The sequence below is a fragment of the Protomyctophum bolini genome (genome assembly GCF_963924005.1).
Source record: "Protomyctophum bolini genome assembly, chromosome: 20".
NCBI lineage: Eukaryota > Metazoa > Chordata > Actinopteri > Myctophiformes > Myctophidae > Protomyctophum > Protomyctophum bolini.
In genome coordinates this window covers 16,413,621-16,434,218 of record NC_137881.1, presented here as the reverse complement: position 1 = coordinate 16,434,218, position 20,598 = coordinate 16,413,621, and the positions used below count along the sequence as shown (strand labels likewise).

Below are 20,598 nucleotides of genomic sequence, written 5' to 3'. Positions count from 1 at the left end.
TTCTTCACCTCCCTCTCCCCACAAGCTCTCCGATATCAAGCTCCAGCAGGCTTAATATTCCACACATGCCGTCGTTCTTTCTTCTTCCCAAGTCCATTATGTTGAGCTGTATCTGAGAGAGCAGAGATATCTGCCATGCCAAAGGGAAATAAATTAATGCTCAAGTGACGGGAGAGCCCAACTAGTGAGGCAACATGTGTGGGTAACTGTGAAAGTTGGAGCTCACCTCAACAGTATTTTCTTTTTAATGATGCACTGTGGTTTTGAAAGACTATACACTGGTGGAATGTCAACTTCAATGTCAGCATTTTGGACAGAAAACCCATTCCATGTGACGTTAAGACGCGTTATGAACGCTACAGAAGATAATACAGAATACTACGGTTCAAACGTAGCTGCTGAACGCATTCTTCACAGAGTGCGTATCATGCTGTTGGCATGGCTACCCTTAGCAAATATATAGCTGGTTAGCGATGCCGACCGCGGTTCATGTACTCGTTTGTCACTCACGCGAGCCCATAGACTTTGTCACTCTTCGCCAATAGAATTCTATGTGAAGAAGACCCCGCCATTGGACCGGCCCCATGAAGTGAACGGAGATGTCGTGAACTCTCCTTCAATGGCTCTGGCCCCGACATTCAATCGCAATCACGGGCTAGTTCTGGGGAGATGGTGTCGTGACGAGGGAAAGGTTTCCGTCACAGTTTGGATGGAAAAGGAAGAGGGTCTGTTTTGTGTCTTGGCTCTGTACCCCCCTGCCCCACCCGCCTCATTCGCTTTAGGCCTTCTTTCCTGTCATGTGCTTTAATCAATGAAGGCCACCAGTGAATGAATGCTGCAGTAGAAAAAGTGCTGCTTTATTTCATAGCTGGATTTATTCCTACGTAAAAGTGACCCAAATGCAAAAGAAACCAGTGATACAACTGCTGGATGAGGTACAAACAGTTGCCTGCTCCCCCAAAGAACTGTAGGCCTACAAAGATGACAAATGTTCATCGACTTCCTTTCTTCACTGACGAAAACTGGAAACTAACTGAAAACTAAGCTATGATGACTAAAATATACTGACAATTTCGTCAACAAATAAAAACTAGACTAAACTGTTAGGAAGGGACTAGTGGACAAGAGATCAAGTATAATTTTACACTTGGTTGAATGCTGAAAATAGCCGATCTACAAGCTCACAACGCGTCGCAGTGCTTGTAGATCTGGAAGTGTCTGGAATTTCATAGATGTGCAAGTGTAAAATCAGTCATTACGACGACATCAAGGCCCGCCAAAATATATTTTAGTCGACTAAATCTACAGTTGATTTAGTCGACTAAAATATATTTTGGCAGGCCTAAAATCGTATGACATTTAGTCGACTAAAACTAGACTAAAATGTGACTAAAACTAAATGAAAACTATTCAAGCGACAATGACTAAAACTAAAATCAAGATTTTCTGCCAAAAACCACACTGGTTAGGACCATTGTGTAATAATGTATGACAAAGCCACAAGACCTAAAATGAAAAAAAAAAGAAAAGCCCAAAAGAAGACCCCAAAGATTATCCGTGTGGCGACCAGTGGACAGGCATTTGTGGACTGTGGATTCCAGAGAAGGTCCGTTTACCAGTGGCATGCCATGCGGTGACGAGAAGGTCATCGCTGTTCCTGGCTCCCATCCTTTTATTTCTTCCATCTGCAGAGCCAGAGCCAGTCATGCCAGCGGCCCATCCCACCCCACCCCACCCGACAGCATCACTCATGTACCTGACCTGTCGCCACACGACCGACCGCAGGTCCCGGGGGCAGGAAACGACGAAAGCGAAGCGGCCCCTGTCAAGTTTGACCCGGGAGTGAACTGTGACAATGAGCTATAAACGCTTGCCTCAACACTTGGATTTCCCCCCCTCGACACCGACGGGGCACATTCCTTTCATTCACCTCACTTTCCTTTCCATCCCGTCCCATTTTCCATTCTGTTTGTTCAAAACGACAGCAGAGAAAGAAAAATCAAGGGAAATGTTTAATTTGGCTGCGAGATGATAACCCAACTCTGACGTGAGATGGATTTACAATTTAACAAACTATTATTTCACTGTCCTGGGGGCAGTAAATAACAGCATCAACATGGCTTAAGCCTTCTGTTATACACAACAACGCAATGATGTTCCACTTCTTATTTCGCACAGTCCCAACTGGAGGCTGAGCAGCATCATCATCATTTTTCGACCGCGGTCGAGATCATGGATTTCACAATGCCACGCCAGACTTTCCGGTCCTTCATTGCCATCCCCAGTTCCTGCTGCTTACTGATGCATGTGTCCCTACAGCGATGACATCAGGGAACGACAGTTGTCTACCTCTGGTCTGCTTTGAGGCAGGACTCCAGAGAAGAAGTACCACAGTCTGTTACTATTGACGAGACCAAAACAGAGTTGTGGAGCCTCAGCACACAGGAGTTATCTTCTTATTCACGTTCCCTGCCAAGGACCAGGACCTGTTGGCCTAGAGGTCTTACGGTCACTCTCAAGCTGTGTGTGTGTTAGATCGCCTCCCTTGCCTTTCGTTGGGAGGAACTGCGACCATTACACTACAAGGACACGGACGCGCAGTTTAGAAAACAAGTCAAGTGACGTAGCGGAAACACGCGCCGTTAATAGATTAGAGACTAAAGAGTCAAGAAAAACAAAAAGCATTACGACTGCCAAGAGGTCCCCACACCCCCACCAACACCAGACACCTGTCTCCCTTCACAGTCATTTAAACACTTCAAAGTAAAAAACTGCACAATCACGGCTGCCTTGCACACACACGGACTCCCCTTCTGTTAATGTGCATCTGCCCGCGGTTCTGTTTCCATGGGGGGGGGGGATAGTCAGGCCACAACAACTCCCGAGCTATAGCAGACTGAAAGAGAGACAGACGACGGGCCAGAGCCAAAAGGAGAGAAGAAGGGATGGGGGGGGGGGGGTTTGTTTATCTGGCAACCCCCAGAGCTAGGATTGATGGGACCTGCTGATGGGCTCCACATCCCCTCCCCCACACACCCCATCTTTAGATTTATGTGATCGCTCGATTGACCATCAATCACAAGGCAATACTCTAACCCCCCCCCCCCCCCCCCCCCTTCTCTCCCCAAGCATAGAGCAGAGAGTAATTCATTACACTGTCTTTTGGGTTCCACTGCTCAACCCCGCCCACATGACTGATTAGACCAGCATCAGCAGGACTGCGGCGGTCTCGACCAGCCGGTCCACAACAGCACTGATCTGGCTTTAGTGTTGTGTGTGTGCGGTGCGTGCCATGCATGTATGACGTGATGTAGTGACGTGTGGAGGACATACGCAGTAAATATTAACCACATGACCCCCCCCCCCCCCCCCCATGCCATGATAGGTGAACATTCAGCAAAAAATGCAAACATTGGGGAAGGGATTCCTCTGCGAAAACAGCAGATCTACAATTGGGTTGGCTATTTTTTCACAACACAATATGTAGCGTTTAAGAGAGAAGAAGCACATCTATGAAATTCCTGCCATATGCTGCCGCCTCCCTGTTGTTTCCCGGGTCATTCCTACTGCCTGCTCGTCTTTGGAAAAGGACAATTGTGTATTAAAAGATAAAGAACGAAAGCAGCAATCTTTGTCCCGCAGATTACCACGAGTAATGAAAGGCAGTTTATCTCCTTAAGGCCAGCCTGTTGCTGCCAACATAACCGTGCGCTCCGAGTAGGGTAACAAAAGGATCACAAGGGAATTGACTGCCAAAACTGCAAACGCCACGAATCTGACACCAGCGTTGTTTGTTCGAGTCGCGTGGAACGTGAGCCCCGGGTTAGATTAGCCGGGCTTGGCAGTGGCGAATGGGAATCCTGGGCAGATAAACAATAACACAAGACAGGCCCAAGCAAATTGCCTTAACCATATCTTGATAATCCTATTGTGTGCCCTAGAAGGAGTGGCTGTGTACTGTATACTGTTTGTGACTCAACCAACAACACAGCCTTAGTTTTGAGCCGAGGAAAATCCCTGAGCAAATAGCAAATAGAAAACGCACCGTCGCTTTTTATCCCGTCATGCAAACATCAGCGAACCCCGTGTGGCCCGATGCCTTCAAACCTCGGTGATAATATTTCACCAGGGGAGATTCTCATGTTCCGTAAAAACCATGTGTAAACCATGCATGCTTGCTTTGCCTTTTCTATTTCCTCCTTATCTGCCTCCTTGGGCACTTCCCTGGTATGCATTAACCCCCCTCCTCCTTTCTCACTTTCTCTCCCTCCTTCTCTCTCTCTCTCTCTGGGGCAAAATGCTGACTCACAGCACAAAGGCGAGTCTATCTTGTCGCGTGGGTACCACAGTGCGGTGACAGGCTTTGCCACAAGAGCAAAGTGGACCGGCGCCAGCCCTGCTAAGTGCGGACCGGGCCTCTTCCCTAAGTTGAACCGACCCCACCCAACTTTTTCATCTACTGGCAAGAAGACTCTGCGGCACTGAGTATTACATACCTCGGGTTTGGGTCGTTTTGCAATGGATGTAAAGTAGGAATGTACTCTTAACACTCTTAAGTCTGTCTGGAAATTAATGATTAAAACTAGGGTTGTCCCGATCCGATCACGCGATCGGAAATCAAGGCCGATCACATAATTTTCAAATAATATTGATAATAGACTATTGTGATAGATGGCATAAATGTTCTATGAAAATATTAATATCGGATCGGGGGAAAAATCCGATATCCAGATACTCAAAATCAAATGATCTGATCGGGAGCAAAAAAAACATGATTGGGACATCCGTAATTAAAACCTACTGTAACCTTAAGATGTGTAGAAACTAAGCGTTCGGTCTCCAGACTCTCAATCATTTCACAAAACACTAAGAAATATGGGACCTTGTGGCTCTAAAGGTCCAGTAGAATGCTTGTGATTTAACTGTATATGATGCTTGTAGGAAAGCTGAATTCATGACTACTTTTTTTAATGAGTGACAATTATGAGATATTTGCCACGAGGAAAGCAACGAGCCGTGGCATATTACATGACTCAATGATATTTAACTACATTCCAGGAGTCTTTAAAAAGTCACATGAAAATGAAAATAAAATAAACTACATAAAGTGCCCCTCGGGGCACAGGTCTCCACTTGGGCAGGTCAGGTTGTGGCCTCCTGGTGGCGCTATAATAGGCCAATGTGAAAAGGGTGCCATTTCTTCTTACGCCTTGGATGGCAATTGGATGATTTGAGGCATTTTGTTCCAAAAATGTGTTTTTCCACCTGTTGGTGGAGCTATAACAGGACAATGTGAAAAGGGTGGGATATATTCCTCAGCCTAGTAGGAAAGTGCGTGAAAGATTTCAAGTAAATTGCATGCTGTGTTCATGATTTGAGGCTTTTGTTCAAAACGGGCCAATCCTGCAAACTTTGAAAGACAATGTTAGCCAATTAGGATGGAATATGACATTTTGGACAGATCAGTCATGAACACATGACTATAGAGATAGTGTGTAACGATTTGCGGGATATTTGGACAGAGTCTGGAGGAGTAATAGCAAAAAACTTTTGTTTTTCAAAAGTCGGCCTCCTGGTGGCGCTATAACAGGCCGTTCTGTAAGCAGACGTTCATCATTGGCATCCAGGAAGTGTGTGTGCAAGATTTGGCATTGTCCGGTTTAACGGTGCCGGAGATTAGCTGTTAACAGACGGACGGACACACGGACACACGGACACACACACACACACACACACACACACACACACATGGACGGAGTGCAAAACATACTCTCTCCCCAAGCCTTCGGCCTGGTGGAGACAATGATATAAATAAAAACATACCGGTAGGCTGTTTGGTACAAACCTGCTGCTCAACGACGAGCATCAATAAAAACATTGCCTCACAGAGTGCCTTGTGTGAATGTGAGCACCGGTGCTGAACTTCAGATTCTGTGCCATTCCCAACGTGGACGACCATTCATCGGCAAGCTCAATTTATACTTTGTCAAGACATACGACAAAAATCTGCTATTATGCTCTGCCTTGCCTTTGTTGTTGTAGACATCTAAGTAGTTGGGTGCAGAGAAGATGGTGATTAGGGAGGGGAAGCCAGTGGTCTGACTCTTTCTGTACATCCGATATCTGGCAAAAAAAAAGAAAAGCGAAAGAGAGATGAATAATACAAAAACAGTACAGTATGAGCAGATGTTACAACATGATTACTCATCATAGCCCTTTTAAACCCCCCAAGGGGATATGATTAGGATCAATCTTCTCGTAACATGTTTGTGTGTTCTCGTCCTCTTGATAAAACAGTCGATGCATCAGCGAGGGAACCAGTCACCCAGGAGGCCAGCTCCCAGAGAGGCAATTCACCCAGGAGCCACCTTCCAGCAGTGTTGCCATGTTCCAAGGTTTTATTTTGGTCTTCAGTTCATGTACAGAATGAAAAGGTTTTTATAAATAAAAGATACTATGACCAAAAAAGGTATAGGCTGAAGTCCCTTTGTCGCTCATAATTGTTATGAGCGACTTCGGGCTTCTTAATTATGTAAGGTTGCTTGTAAATAATTGGTAGTTAAGACGACAATACGACATATAGAGGCTAGATGGCACAAGGCGGAGTCTCCGGCGTCGTTCACTGGCGGCTATCTTGCTACAGTCCTACAGTATGTTATGTTCTATGGCAGCTCAAATAAAAAATACTTGCTCATAACTTGCTCAAATCTCGACGGGTTGGTTTATCACAGACGTTGTCAACGTGGCTATGATTCAGGACGTCATATAAAAGCATATAGCTATGCTGACGTCTCTGGCGTTCATAACAAACCAAACCGTTTGAAATTCAGTTGACCAAGTTATGTTTATTTAAAAAGAACAGTCACCATAGACACAATATTTTGAGCGGGCGAGCGACCTGAAGCAAGATGGCCGCCACATAGTGATGTCGATCCCCATTGGCCAACAGCGCAGGTGAGCCATCTAGCCTTTCTTATACTGTAGGTTGCGGTTTGTGGGCTTGTTTCTAAAGTGTAGTTGCTTATTTGGGCTTGCTTCCCCTTTTTTTAAACAAAAAAACTCTGCATTTTTGGTGAAAACAAGCTGAACAACGTGGTAACACTCTTTTTTCCCCGATGAAAGCAAGACTTCTTTCTTTTGAAATATTTGGTGTTTACATAGTGAGAGAACAGAATATTCTGTGGGTCTTAAAAGATTAGTAGAAACGCTGGCAGTGTGTGCAGACTGTTCTAGAGAAGCTCTGGCAAGTAAATGAGTTCATTACAATTTAAACTAGTGTGCATGTCATGGACCCCCAAATAGTTATTTGTCCCCTAATAACCCCCATGTTATCATTTTTGGCCAACAGTCAGCCCCGTCCCTTGCCACCTTGGGACCCCTCAGTGCTAACATCCACTCATCTGTGAAAAATCTTGGTGTGTTCTTTGATAACAACCTTAAATTTGATAAACAGATTAGCTCCCTGGTCAAAGCAAGTTTTTATCAACTTAGGCTAGTGGCCAGGATCAAGGGCTACCTTTCCCAACCTGACCTTCAGAGAGTTATCCACGCCTTTATCTCATCGCGGCTCGATTAATGCAATGCGCTATATGTAGGCATGGACCAGTCTACCCTCAGACGTCTGCAGCTTGTCCAAAATGCCGCCGCGCACCTACTCACTGGTACGAGGAGGCGTGATCATATCACTCCCGTTCTTGCCTCCCTCCACTGGCTTCCTGTTAAATTTAGAATTGATTTTAAGATTCTATTATTTGTTTTTAAATCTCTAAACGGTTTGGCCCCCCTGTATTTATCGTCACTCATGGTCCCTTACACCCCATCCAGGGCTCTGAGGTCAGCTGACCAGCGGCTCCTGACTCTGCCCATTTCCAATCTCAGGTCCAGGGGTGACCGTGCCTTTTCGGTGGCTGGCCCCAAACTCTGGAACTGTCTGCCCCCTCATATTAAGTCTGCTCCCTCCTTAGAGGCCTTTAAGTCTTTACTCAAAATCCATTTCTTCTCCCTGGCTTTCAATGTTTGACCTAATTAACCTGTGCAATTTTTGTGTTGCTTTGATTTTGTTTTACTATGTTACTTGTGTCATGTTTCCTGTACAGCACTTTGGTTGGCCTCCTGGCCTTTGAAAATGTGCTCTATAAATAAAATTTGATTTGATTTGATGTGAAATTGTTCTGTGGCAGGGAGGCCCGTACCAGATTTGTGGTGTTGTTAGAAATATTTAAAAAAATCTTCCAAATATTCCACGTTATTTCCAAGATGTTTTGAAATGAGCAGATCCACAAGCTCACAATGTTGTGAGCTTGTAAATGGGCTATTTTCAAATAGTATACAGTATAGGTTTAAAGTGCCTAGTCGCCCTCTTTTGAGCTTGTTTTCCTAGACCTGGTTGCTTATTTTCTCACAAAATCTGGCAACCTTGCCTTCCAGTCAGGCGGAGAAAGCCCTCTCCATCCGAACAGTTAGGTTCGGCAGAAACAAGTCATTCATTCAAAGACAGATATTGTGTTTTTGTTAACACATTCCGGGCGGGAACCCCTTTTGGTGTTTTAAGCATTATGCTATACTTTAGCTATTGAAAAATAGCAGATCTACAAGCTCATAGCTCTACGAGCTTGTAGGTCTGCTATTTTTGAAAAATCGTGAAAATGTGGCGCAATAATTATATTCTTTCAGAGCAAACATTTTTTAACTCAAATCTTTGCTTCTGGAGGGGTCCCTGGGGGTTGGCGGTCAAATATGGATAATTCTGGGGGTCCTTGACATGAAAAAGGTTGAGCACCACTGACATAGAAACATGGGTTTTTCAGAAAACTGTCAGGATATACTGTAGAAGGCATTTTGTAGAAAACCTCCTCAGGTCTAAATGGGTTAAATCTGGACAAAACCTCTACATCATCATCACATACAGTACAGTAGTACTACATTTAGTACAGTAACTGTGTTGTCTCTGTGTGTGTAGTTGAAGCAGCTTGGGGGCAAACTGCCTCGTCCTGCGAGTACAGGCGTAGGTTTCCCCATGTGACTCTGCTCCATGGGAGTGCATCGGTAAACAACCTTGCACTGTGCCTCCCTCCCACCCACACGCCCTCACCCTGCCTCGGGGGAAACCTGCCGACACGTCCACCCACACACACACACACCCACCCACCCACCGAACCACCCCTCAACCAAACCAAACCGCCTCCACCTCCTCTCCGTTTAGAAAAACGAACTCTTGACAGCAGCTTTCCACAGTCCCTTGGTACAAAGCCAGGGTGTACTGTACTGTACTGCAGGCTGCTTTTGTTTCAAACGCCTTAAAGACCCTACGTGAACCCTAAGCATCCCTTTTCTGTGTAGCAAACATTCAGCTATTTTTTACCGAAGATATTTGGTTTACAATGAAATAAGCAGGGGGGGGCCTAGTGTAGACCCCTGGGAGTCTCTGTTCAATTAATTATATATAGGGTTTAAGTGTTTGTTTAACCGATTAAGACCTGAGACCAGAACAGTTTCTACAAAATGTCTTCTAAATCATTCAGGCAGTTTTCTGAAAAGCGTATCAGTGGTGCTCAAACTTTTTCATGTCAAGGACCCCCAGAATTGTTTGCATTTGGTCGCGGACCTCCATCTGAAAATATTTTGTTCCAGGTAATGTGATGACACCGGCCACTGCACCCCTGTGGTGGTGTGGATTTGGAACGTGTCGAATTTGAAGTCGGTGGGGCGAGACTTTATAGTCTCTATAGGGGCGAGAGCGCATTTATAGATAGATAAACCCATTTATAGATAGATAGACCCATTTAGGCCCGACGTCGGGAATTAAAAAAATGTTTTCTAAATCATGACAATTTTCTGAAAACCTCATGTTTCTATATCAGTGGTTCATGTCAAGGGCCCCACAAATTATATGTAATTGGCCGCCAACCCCCATCTGAAATGTAGTTCCAGGGACCCCCCAGAAGCAAAGATTTGAGTTAAAAACGTTATACATTCACAGAATACATTGACAGAATATACATTCAAAGATATGCGCCACATTTTCATATTTTTTTTAAAATAGCAGACCTACAAGCTCGGTGCCGCACTATGAGCTTGTAGATCTGCTATTTTTCAATGTATAGTATAACAATGTTTAAAACACCAAAAGGGGTTCCTGCCCAAAGTTAAATTGGTACCCCCAAGGATTAGGCGAAGCCGAAGGTCCAAATGAAAGAACGAACGATGAATAAATGAAACTCACCCGGCATCCTGTGCTTCGTGTGCTCGGATCACGGATAATAAATTATTGTGTTGTAGAAAGTCACAGACTGCAGGGTAGCTGTTGAACAGAAACAGACAGAGGGAGAGAGAGAGAGATTTGTTTACCTCTACAGAGAAATCCCTGTCACATCAGGCAGGCGATCAATTTCAATAATAATGTGTGTGATTAAGCCGAGAGGTGATGTCGCTCAGGTGTTCTCAATCTATGGATTAGGTTTCCCCATGTGACACTGCTCCTGTTCAATCTACGGTAAGCTAAAAAGGGGCCATGACCCAAAAGAAATCGCAATAGTAATCGTTCAAGGTTTCTTATGATCCTTAGGGTCATCCAAAATGTGTTGTATTGAAAAAATGTGGCTCATGATAAATTCAGGGGTTGAAAGTTGTGGTACCATTAAAAACCTAAAAAGGCAAAGATAGTAGCATGTGACTTGTCAAACTAGGGTTTTTTTATGATTCTGAACCCAAGCATTAGTTTTGCACGAAAAACATTCCTTGGGCTAAATTCGGCCACAGCGACTTGCCCAAATGTGATGACAGCTATGGCCGTTTTTAGCCGAAGGACTGTTTTTCGTGCAAAACTAATGCTTGCAATTGATTCAGAATCAAAAGCATAATTTTTTGCCTTATAGCCAGGTTTTTACTTTTGAATGATACCCCACCCCGGGATCACAGAGCGCTACTGCAGCTGTCTGTACTGAAACAATTGGACGGACGGACGGACGGACGGACGGACGGACGGACGGACGGACGACAGAGACAGACAGAAAGACACATCAAAAATGTCAAACATTAGCCAAATTGTCAAATAATGCAAGAAAGACAGTGAATAAAGTGAAAATAGCCTCATTTCTCAATCTGATTTGGTGTTGGGAAACACTACTGCGACCACATGATGCCCTTGCTGGCGCCAAACTCACGACCATGCAGCATGAAAGGCGTGTGCTCTGACCCTCAAACAACTCCAGTTATTTGAGTGGACATCAAAACAATTACATATATAACACTGTATCTTAGCTACGGGAGCATTGAGTTTATTCCAGCTCGTGTATGAATAGCTAGTTTCCTTTTAACCTTTTGTGCTGCAAGAGATGAAGCTTTGCGGAATAAATAATAAAATTGTTGTTCACCGAGCTTGAATTTACTTCAGGGAAACGGATATCACAGCTTGGCATATCTTCTCAAAGGATGCGGGGCTTGTTAACCCATTTTGGGAGGGAAGTCGGGAACCCCTTTGTGTTTTAAACATTATGTTATAATTTAACTATTGAAAAATAGCAGATCTACAAGCTCATAGCGCGCCACTCGGTGGCACGCTATGAGCTTGAAGATCTGGTATTGTTGAAAAATCATGAAAATGGGGCACAAATTTGGAATATATATGTTTTCCAGAACAAACGTTTTTAACTCAAATATTTGCTTCTGGGGGGGTCCCTGGAACAACATATTTTCAGATGGAGGTCGGTGGCCAAATACATATAATTTTTTAGGGTTCCTGAAATGAAATATTGAGCACCACTGACAGGTATTTCAGGAAACTGGAGGATTTAGAAGACATTTTTTTAATGGTCAGGTCAGGCCTAAATGAGTTAAGCATGCAGTATTTCTGGTTACAAAGATTCCTTTTAGGCATTTTTAATTTATGCTTTATTTCAGATCAGGTCAGTGTTAAGAGACACAGGAAGCTAAGGGCAGGAAGTGGAGAGACATACGAGACAAGCTCAGGGCTTGGATTTGAAACCTGGGCCCTCGATCTCACAGGAGCAGCCACCAGGTATAGTGTTGCTTTTCACAGATTTTTTTTATTTTAGTTTTATTAGTCAAACTCTCTTGGATAGTTTTCATTTAGTTTTAGTCACATTCCAGTCACCTGGAATGTTTCAGTGTTAGTGTAGTTTTAGTCGACTAAATATCATAAGATTTCAGTCGACTAAATCTAGTTGATTTAGTAGACAAACATTTATTTTGGCCGGGCCTTGATGACGTCGTAATGGCTGATTTTACACTTACACGCTATTTTCAGCATGCAACCAAGTGTAAAATTACTTGTGTCTTTTACTTATACTGGATCTCTTGTCCACTAGTCCCTTCCTAACATTTTAGTCTAGTTTTTATTTGTTGACGAAATGGTCTATATTTAGTCTTAGTTTTAGTCATCATAGCTTAGTTTTCATTTAGTTTTTGTCAGTGACAAAAGGTAGTCGACGAACATTTTTCGTCATAGTATTAGTCGACAAATTCAACACTGCCACCAGGCATGCTCTTGTGAAACATTCAAGACAAGGAGGTGCTGGTATGTGCACAAATACACTGTACATTGTAGTGTTAAATGGCAGCCATGCTCGCATGCCACCAGGAAAAACTACTGCTATTTTATGGAATAACTGCCAAAAAAAAATATATATACACACACAGTATATACACACACACACATAAAACATCATGACAAAAACATAATTATGAATGGTTTGAAGGAGTTGAAGCTAGAGTGGTTGCTTAGAAGATGTCTTACTAGACAGCAGATACCAGAAAGGCAGGCACACACACACACACACACACACACACACACACACACACACACACACACACACACACACACACACACACACACACACACACACACACACAACTATATGTCAAGGGGGGGTATCAAGGATGAGGAATAAATATCTTATTTCGCTCATGATTTGCTGCAACAGATGTAGTGTTGATGCATAGCATTTGGAGACCAGCAGACTAAATGCAATTAGGCTTAGTTCTGTTTTTGGCAGTTACCGCTTTGAGCGTTTCCCATCTGCCCGAGAATGGAGCGCAGATGTTAATGAGCTAGAAGTGACAAGCTGTACATTAAAAAAAAATTAAGACAAAAAAAACCTGAAAAAACTTAAGCAACAACACTTACTTGAGCTACCCGTTTGGGTATATATCAATGGCTAAAGTAGAAGCTGTTTTTGTTTTTCTCCTCTCTTTCATTTTATGCCATTGCAGCTAAGAATGACAGCAAATAAAATTCAAAATTTCATGCCTCAGTTGCTTTTGTAAAAGTGTTACGAGGGGGCCCGTGGTGCTGGGGTAAAAAAATCTGCAAGGCAGGAGGAGAAACAAGGAAACAAGGTTTATTTTGTATTTTGTTTTTTTTTGTGGGAAGGGTGCACGGAATGACTCCTTCCCTCGGTCTGGCTGAAACGGGACTCATAAATCCAGAATGCCAGTGTGATGCCAATTAGTGGTGCACCCCCTCGGGCGGACAAAGTGCAGGACACTGATGAAAACAAGGCACTATAGCCCATTTAGACCCGAGGACGATTCTACAAAATGTCTTCTACGTCCTGACAGAAACATGTCAGTGGTTCTCAAACTATTTCATGTCAAGGACCCCTCGAATTATATGTATTTGGCCGCCGAGCCCATCTCAAAATATGTAGTTCCAGGGACACCCCAGAAACAAAGATTTTAGTTAAAAACGTTCGCTCTGAAAGTATATATATTCAAAGATTTGCGCCCACATTTTCTTGATTTTTCAAGTTCATAACGCGGCACCGAGTGCCGCCCTACGAGCTTGTAGATCTGCTATTTCTCAACAGCTAAAGCATAGCCATAATGCTTCAAACAACAAAAGGGGTTCCCGCCCAGAATGGGATAGAGGAAAAGTGAAACCAAATGACTAAGTCATGCTGGCACAGGAAATGGATGGGACGGAGGTGGATGTTTGTCGTGTCACGAAGCCCTGTAACGTGTAAGTGTTGTTCTGTAAGGTTGCGTTCAAGTGACAACCAAAGCAGTTTAATTCAGTGTCTTTCTGTAGGATATGATTCTTGCAATACAAACAAAAGCACTTTTATTTTACCACGGGTCCTGGCAATTATGGTATTCATGGCTCATATAACCCAAATTGGGAGGGAACCCCTTTTGGTGTTTTAGGCATTAATGTTATTGAAAAATAGAAGATCTACAAGCTCATACTGCTATTTTTGAAAAATCGTGAAAATGTGGCGCAAATCTTTGAATATAGATTCTTTCAGAGCGAATTTTTTTAACTCAAATCTTTGCTTCTGTGGGATTCCCTGGAACAACATATTTTCAGATGGGGGTCGGCGGCCAAATCCAGATAGTTTTGGGGGTCCTTGACATGAAAAAGGTTGAGCACCATGGAAACAAGAGGTTTTTCAGAAAACTGTTGGTTTAGAAGACATTTGTAGAATTGTCCTCGGGTCAAAATGGGATAATCTACAACTACAGGTTATAACATAAAGAGTATTTTGCCCATCAGGCAAAATATTTCTTCCCATTGAAAACCGTATCCAATAACAGCGAGAAAAGAAAATCTGTGAGCTGTGACATTATACCTGCTTTCAAATGATCAAAACAAACCATAAAAACAGAGGGATTGCATCTTAGTAGTCGAGGGACTTTTTCTTCAGCCATTTCTGCCTGCCCTGGTGTGTGCCTGCTGGCACGCCGGGGCCAAGATGGCATCACTTAGGCCATAATGAGCACAGGGAGTGCTGAATTTGTTTCAAGGGAGGACTGTGCCCTGTGGTGATGTGCAACTTCATTACGTCTCATGACAGTGTGGACTCCCTTCAGGTCACAGCACAAATCTCTCATTTGTTCAGCCGCTCTATTTGAGGTTACATAAACACCACAAAACAGCCAAAGGAGAAGTTTAGTGTTAAATAGCTCTGCGGTATATTCTGATATCGTCAAACATCACTGCTAGAAAATGTTGAAACGACAAGGGTGTCGTATAGCGTAAATTCTCCGTTCATTGTCAATGGGAATTTAAACTTTGTGTAGGACGAACATAGCCGACTTGCTCGTCTACATACTGTATGACGTAAGTTCTCCATTCATTGTCAATGGCATTTCATTTTTTGTGTTAGGACAAAAAGCTGAATATGGGAGGGGCTATAGCCCCCGTGTGAAGTGAGGGGCGCTCTTATCATCGTACATCATCAGTTGAAAGCTTCCTATACAACATATCAATGTTTGTGTTAGTCAATGTTTACACTATGACGTCAAATTGTCCATTATTTGTCAATGGGAATTTAATGTTTGTGTAGGACAAAGTTTGTGCACACACACTAAAAGCTTGACATACAGTAGGAGGGGCTGGTGACCCTAAAAAAACGGGCCGGCAAACGGTTGAGAAATGACAGAGTTACCGTGTGGGGGTCCCTCTACTGTACTGTACTGTACTGTACTGTACTGTACTGTACTGGCACACACGAAATCACCATATACACAGTTAATATGTGCGTGTGTGTTTGAGTGTGTGTTAGCTTGCGCACATGTGGTGAAAACAAAACCATGCTGTTTCCGTTGCACCACTCCAAGAAAAGGGTAAATAGTCTGCATCACATGCCTCCAGAGATAACGTGTAGCATTTTGTAAGCTGTAGGACGAGTAGCAAAAGGTTATGCTTTGAAGAAAAGGTAGAAAATCAGAACAGAGCAGAGCTGAGCAGAGCAGAGCAGAGCAGAGCAGAGCAGAGCAGAGCAGAGCAGAGCAACGCAGAGCTGCAGAGAACAGAGCAGAACAGAGCAGAGCAGAGCATTACAGAGCAATGCAGAGCTGCGGAACACTCACCTGTAAAAGTAAGAACATCCACGGACGGTGTTGTGTGTGAAGTGCTCCTGGCTCTTCTCGTTCCCAAAGTCCTCCAGGGGGTCGGACCACAGCAGGTCGCACATGGGCCCGTACGCCGGAGGCTCTTTGAATCTGTCTAGCTGAGGGAGTAGAACAGAAACAGGCATCCTGTCAACTTGTGTGACACCACCGACGTTCTAACTGGGAAGGCATTGTCATTTCCCAGGCTATTTTGTTATCCGACATGCACGATCGAAAGACACAACAATAATAATATTGTAGTATCTATATGTGGCCAAATTTGACTGAGGGACTGCCAATTTTCGTTTTTTTCATGTCATATGAACGCAGGTAATCATAGCTTCTTCAAATTGACATATTGGTTGTTCAGTTTGACCCACCAGTTTGGGAGATACTGTATGGCTTATAGAGTAATGCCTTGCATAAAACAGCGAGTTGAGAAAACAGGCTTGAAAGGTTCACTTCTGTGGTCTCTAACATTACACCTACATGTTTAAGCATTTATTTACAGCTCTGACACTTATTTCAGACATGCTCTAGTACAGTATGTGAAGAGTCTGCCTGTGCTATTAACTCATTTTGGATAAAAAAAATTTGCGTGGTGCAACCACTCAAAAAGCTGGAATTTGTGCGATGGCAGGATCTCAGTCAAATTTGGTCACATATGTGGCTCAGGAGGTAGAGCGGTTACTTGGAAATCAGGATGTTTCCCGTTGAGTATTATTTGATATGCTGCACGATAAACAGCGGAACTCTGTTACACACTTCATGTCTATCCGACTGTAGATACAGTGCACATTCTCAACACATTTTATTATGTGTAACGGTATTTGTTTTTATATTTTGCTAATTAGACGTAAGGCACCATTATTGCACATTTAGCTATACCTTAGCTAAAGGCCATTCTTTTTACTGTCACATTTTATTCTTACACTTTATTTAATGTAAATGCGATGTACATACATTTCATCCCCTCCCATTACAACTGGTTTAAACGTATCATGCGATAATAAAAGTTTACCAAATGGATTTCTGAGAAGACAAAAAATCTAATGAGAACAACCCTTGCATTCAAACGAGTCACATTGATTATGGCCTTTTCAGATACACAACAGCCGCACCACCGCTTTTTTTCATTTCAAATGGCAAAACAAAAGCGTTCAGCCTGGGAACACATACTTTCCTGATGTCATCAAGATTTGTGATTTCTGGGGACAGTCCTCCGTGTACACACAGGAACTGCTGGTTCATGAGAGCGGCCAGGGGAAGGCAGTCGAAGGCGTCCATACAGGCGTCATACACCCTCTCAGAATACTTAATTCTACCTGTCGAGGGGTGGGGGGGGGGGGGGGGGGGTGTGGGTGAGTGGGTGTGGGGTGGTAGGAGAGTGAGGGGAAAAACGCCAAGTCAAACACCACAGGACTCACACACTAAGGGCAGTGTTCCTGGGCTGGGACGGAAAGGCTCTCAGAAAAGTGCCAAAAAACATCCCAAAGACATTAAAAAAAAACAAAAAAAACGTAGCATGGACTCACTGTGCCCTTGTATTTTTCACTGCCCCGAGTCCAAGAGCAATAGCTTTGACATGTGTAAATATCAAGGCAAGCAAAGAATGTGCCCAACTCTTTTCACCATGCCAGATCGTGAGGGCACTCATGCATTTGAAGTCAGTGGTAGGAATTGGATGCACAATGAACACCAGAAAGAATCACTCAATTCTTCCTTCCACTGTTTTTACTCAACAGGATGCTTTCATAACATTATTCTCTTAAATAGTAAAATGGAAGTATAACCAGTGATTTTAAGTGTTACTTACATTCCTGCTTAAATGTGAAATACTCTGTTAAATGTCTACATTCATGGTTCCCACGCAGCAAAAACAGTGTTTTGGGGTATAGGATCTTTAAGGCCCACAAGTACAGCACACACTGAAATGAAGACAGACAAACAAACAAGCAGAAAAAGGAAACAGCAGTTAGGTTTGCATCTTTATACAACACTGAAAAAAAGAAACAGGTTAGTCAGTTTCAAGGAGTGACGTACTCTAATAAAAGGAATTACATTGGCTATTAAACATTGATACGGTACAATTTTGCAATATTAACGCTTCCTCCCCCCCCCCCCCCCCCCATTCACGAGTTAAAGCTGCTATAAGCAATAATATGTCAAAATTTGAATGACCTTTTATTTTTATTTTATTCAGACAGCCAGCAATGGGTAGAACCTAGAACGCTCCAGATTTTTTTTGTCTCTGTGACACATCTAGGGGCCGCAATCTGCATTCAAAGATTTTCCTAGAAGCTTTGTCATTGGTCGATTTGCCTTTCTGCTTGCTGATTGGTTAGTCATTTCGAACGGGCGAGTGCCATGCTACGAGCTTGTAGTTCTGCTATATTTTTTTAATCGTGAAAATGTGGCGCAAATCTTGAATATATATTCTTTCAAAGCGAACATTTTTAACTAAAATCTTTGCTTCTGGGGGGGGTCCCTGGAACAACATATTTTCAGATGGGGGTCGGGCGGCCAATTACATATAATCTTGGATAGTCCGACTCCTTAACATGAACATGTTTGAGAACCACTGACCTAGAAACATAGGGTTCAGAAAACTGTCAGGATTTAGAAGACATTTTGTAGAATCGTCCTCAGGTCAAAATGGGTTTCAATAACACTAGGCTTCAGAGACGGGCAAGTGGCGAGGCGTGAGCGTCAAACTTAATTCCGCGCTCGTGGGAGGGAAATGGAAAACGCCAGCGCACAGATAGTACTTACTTCAATACTGAAATACCCTCTGTCAACGTAGTCCCCCAGGAAAAGGTAGCGCGTGGTTGCTGGCGACCCTCCTACTTCAAAGAGCTTCATGAGGTCGAAGAACTGCCCATGGATATCTCCGCAAACTGCAAAACGAGAACAACAACAGGAGAAGGACACACATCAGAAGGCAGTAAGGCACATTGGGGGGATGGCAGCTATTTTCCCCGCAAGCAGGATTTGGTGAGGAGGAGTGACGCCGAGTGAAGGCATCTGCTTGTTTTGCCAGCATTTTTCTTTTTACCACTCGTGCGCGACGTCAGATCTTCTGAAACACTGTCAATCTGTTCCCGGAGGATGTTCTTCTGTAGCTCAGTGGTTTTCAAACCAGTGGTCCTTGAGGGGGGTTCCAGGTGGTTCCCAGCGAAATGATGAGACAGGTGGAAACTCAAATGGACCCTATTTTGATCTTTAAACTCTTGAGAGCGTACAATGAGTTATATTATTGTTAAACATCCGCATTGCTTAATTTACAAGAAGTCTACACAATTAGGCTAGAGACTGTAAATTAATTGTTATTTTGATCAACGTTTTCCTGTCATCTCTCCTATGGTACGACGTCAATATAGCATGGAATTGTGGACGATAACGAAATTTGGTCTGTATGTCTTGTCATCAAACGGCCGAATAAATAATGGACCTTGATATGAAAAGGGTTGAAAACCTCTGCTGTAGCTCTCCATGAGTATCTGCGATGCTGGCAGTTGTATTTTCACCAGGTCCAACTACAGTAGTCTCTACATTTATAGTACAACTCCGCAAACTGCAGTTGGCCGTGCCACTTTTCAGTCATGTGACTCATGTCACATCAACATGCCACAAAGTAGAGGTCAAAGTGGTGATTTACTGTATGATAGTCAGTGTGCAGAGTCATGGAAAGGAAGAGAGCATAAGGATCTGTGAGCTTCTAGAACAGCTAGTATAAATAAACCCCTGTGGGACTCTGGTCAACAAAATAGAAGGTTTAAGCGAGTCATCTCATAGTATTTGCTGTATGCGATTATGTGAATTATATCTTTATGACATAATGTATCTCCATATACGGAGCTGACCTGTTCTGACATCCCATATCGTTGCTGTCATTAATCAGTGCTATTGAACACCCTTTATGTCTGCGTGTGGTTGCGAAAATATCGAACCAATGGAAAGTAGTAAAAAAAATGCTTTAAAATATAAGGTTTTCTTAATTTCCTGATAAATTTACATTTTGGAGTAAAGTGGTTTCTACGCGACAGCAGAGATATGTTGATCCTTTCCCACCCGTCCTTCCTCTTCGATGTCTCTCTTTTGACTGACACCCGTCTATTCAAACTCTAAATGGGCCCGCCCAAATGTTATTAGCGCAGACGCGCCCGGCAGCCGGCGAAAACTAGAGTTCTCAACAGGCCCGAAAATTAAGGCCCCGGCCCTACCTACTAGCCCGAGGCCCCGCCTGGCCTTACTAATTAGCACACATTTAACGCCCTCCCCGGCCCCGAAAACATCAATCGAAAAAAGAAAATAAAAAGTCCATATATGAGCAATCCCAGAACTGTCGCTTCACGCCCTCAGGGAGTCTTACTGGTGTTAATTATGGTATGTTCAACTAAATTATGGCTATACTACTGCAAATATGCATATCACACGCACACGCACACACACACGCACACACACACACACACACACACACACACACACACACACACACACACACACACACACACACACAGAGAAATGACACAGCATCTGTGTCAATTTAGATTTTAGCGCTGGCTATTCAAAAATAGAAGCTGTACAAGCTCACATCGCGTCACTTGGTGGTACGCTGCGAGCATGTACATCTTTGAAAAACGAATTTCCGAATTACGTAATAGTTTGAGCACTACTGATTTAGAAGGCATTTGTAGAAACAGTGTCAGTCAGGTCTCAAGCCAACAAGCCAGGAAGTAGTGTCTG

The 20,598-nt window shown here is 43.4% G+C and overlaps 1 protein-coding gene across 6 annotated transcripts in view; it reads right to left on the bottom strand.

Moving 5' to 3' along the window:
* Nucleotides 1-20,598, bottom strand: part of LOC308335655 (protein phosphatase 3 catalytic subunit alpha) — a 94,208-nt gene that overhangs the window by 20,737 nt on the left and 52,873 nt on the right. For all 6 annotated transcript variants that reach the window (XM_080792762.1, XM_080792764.1, XM_080792763.1 and 3 more), the window contains exons 3-8: nt 18,625-18,749; nt 17,669-17,780; nt 17,032-17,177; nt 15,832-15,971; nt 10,223-10,300; nt 6,029-6,123 (exon numbers count right to left, since the gene is read on the bottom strand). In XM_080792762.1, coding sequence (XP_080648888.1) covers nt 6,029-6,123; nt 10,223-10,300; nt 15,832-15,971; nt 17,032-17,177; nt 17,669-17,780; nt 18,625-18,749 — 696 coding nt within the window. The remainder of the gene's footprint in view (nt 1-6,028; nt 6,124-10,222; nt 10,301-15,831; nt 15,972-17,031; nt 17,178-17,668; nt 17,781-18,624; nt 18,750-20,598) is intronic.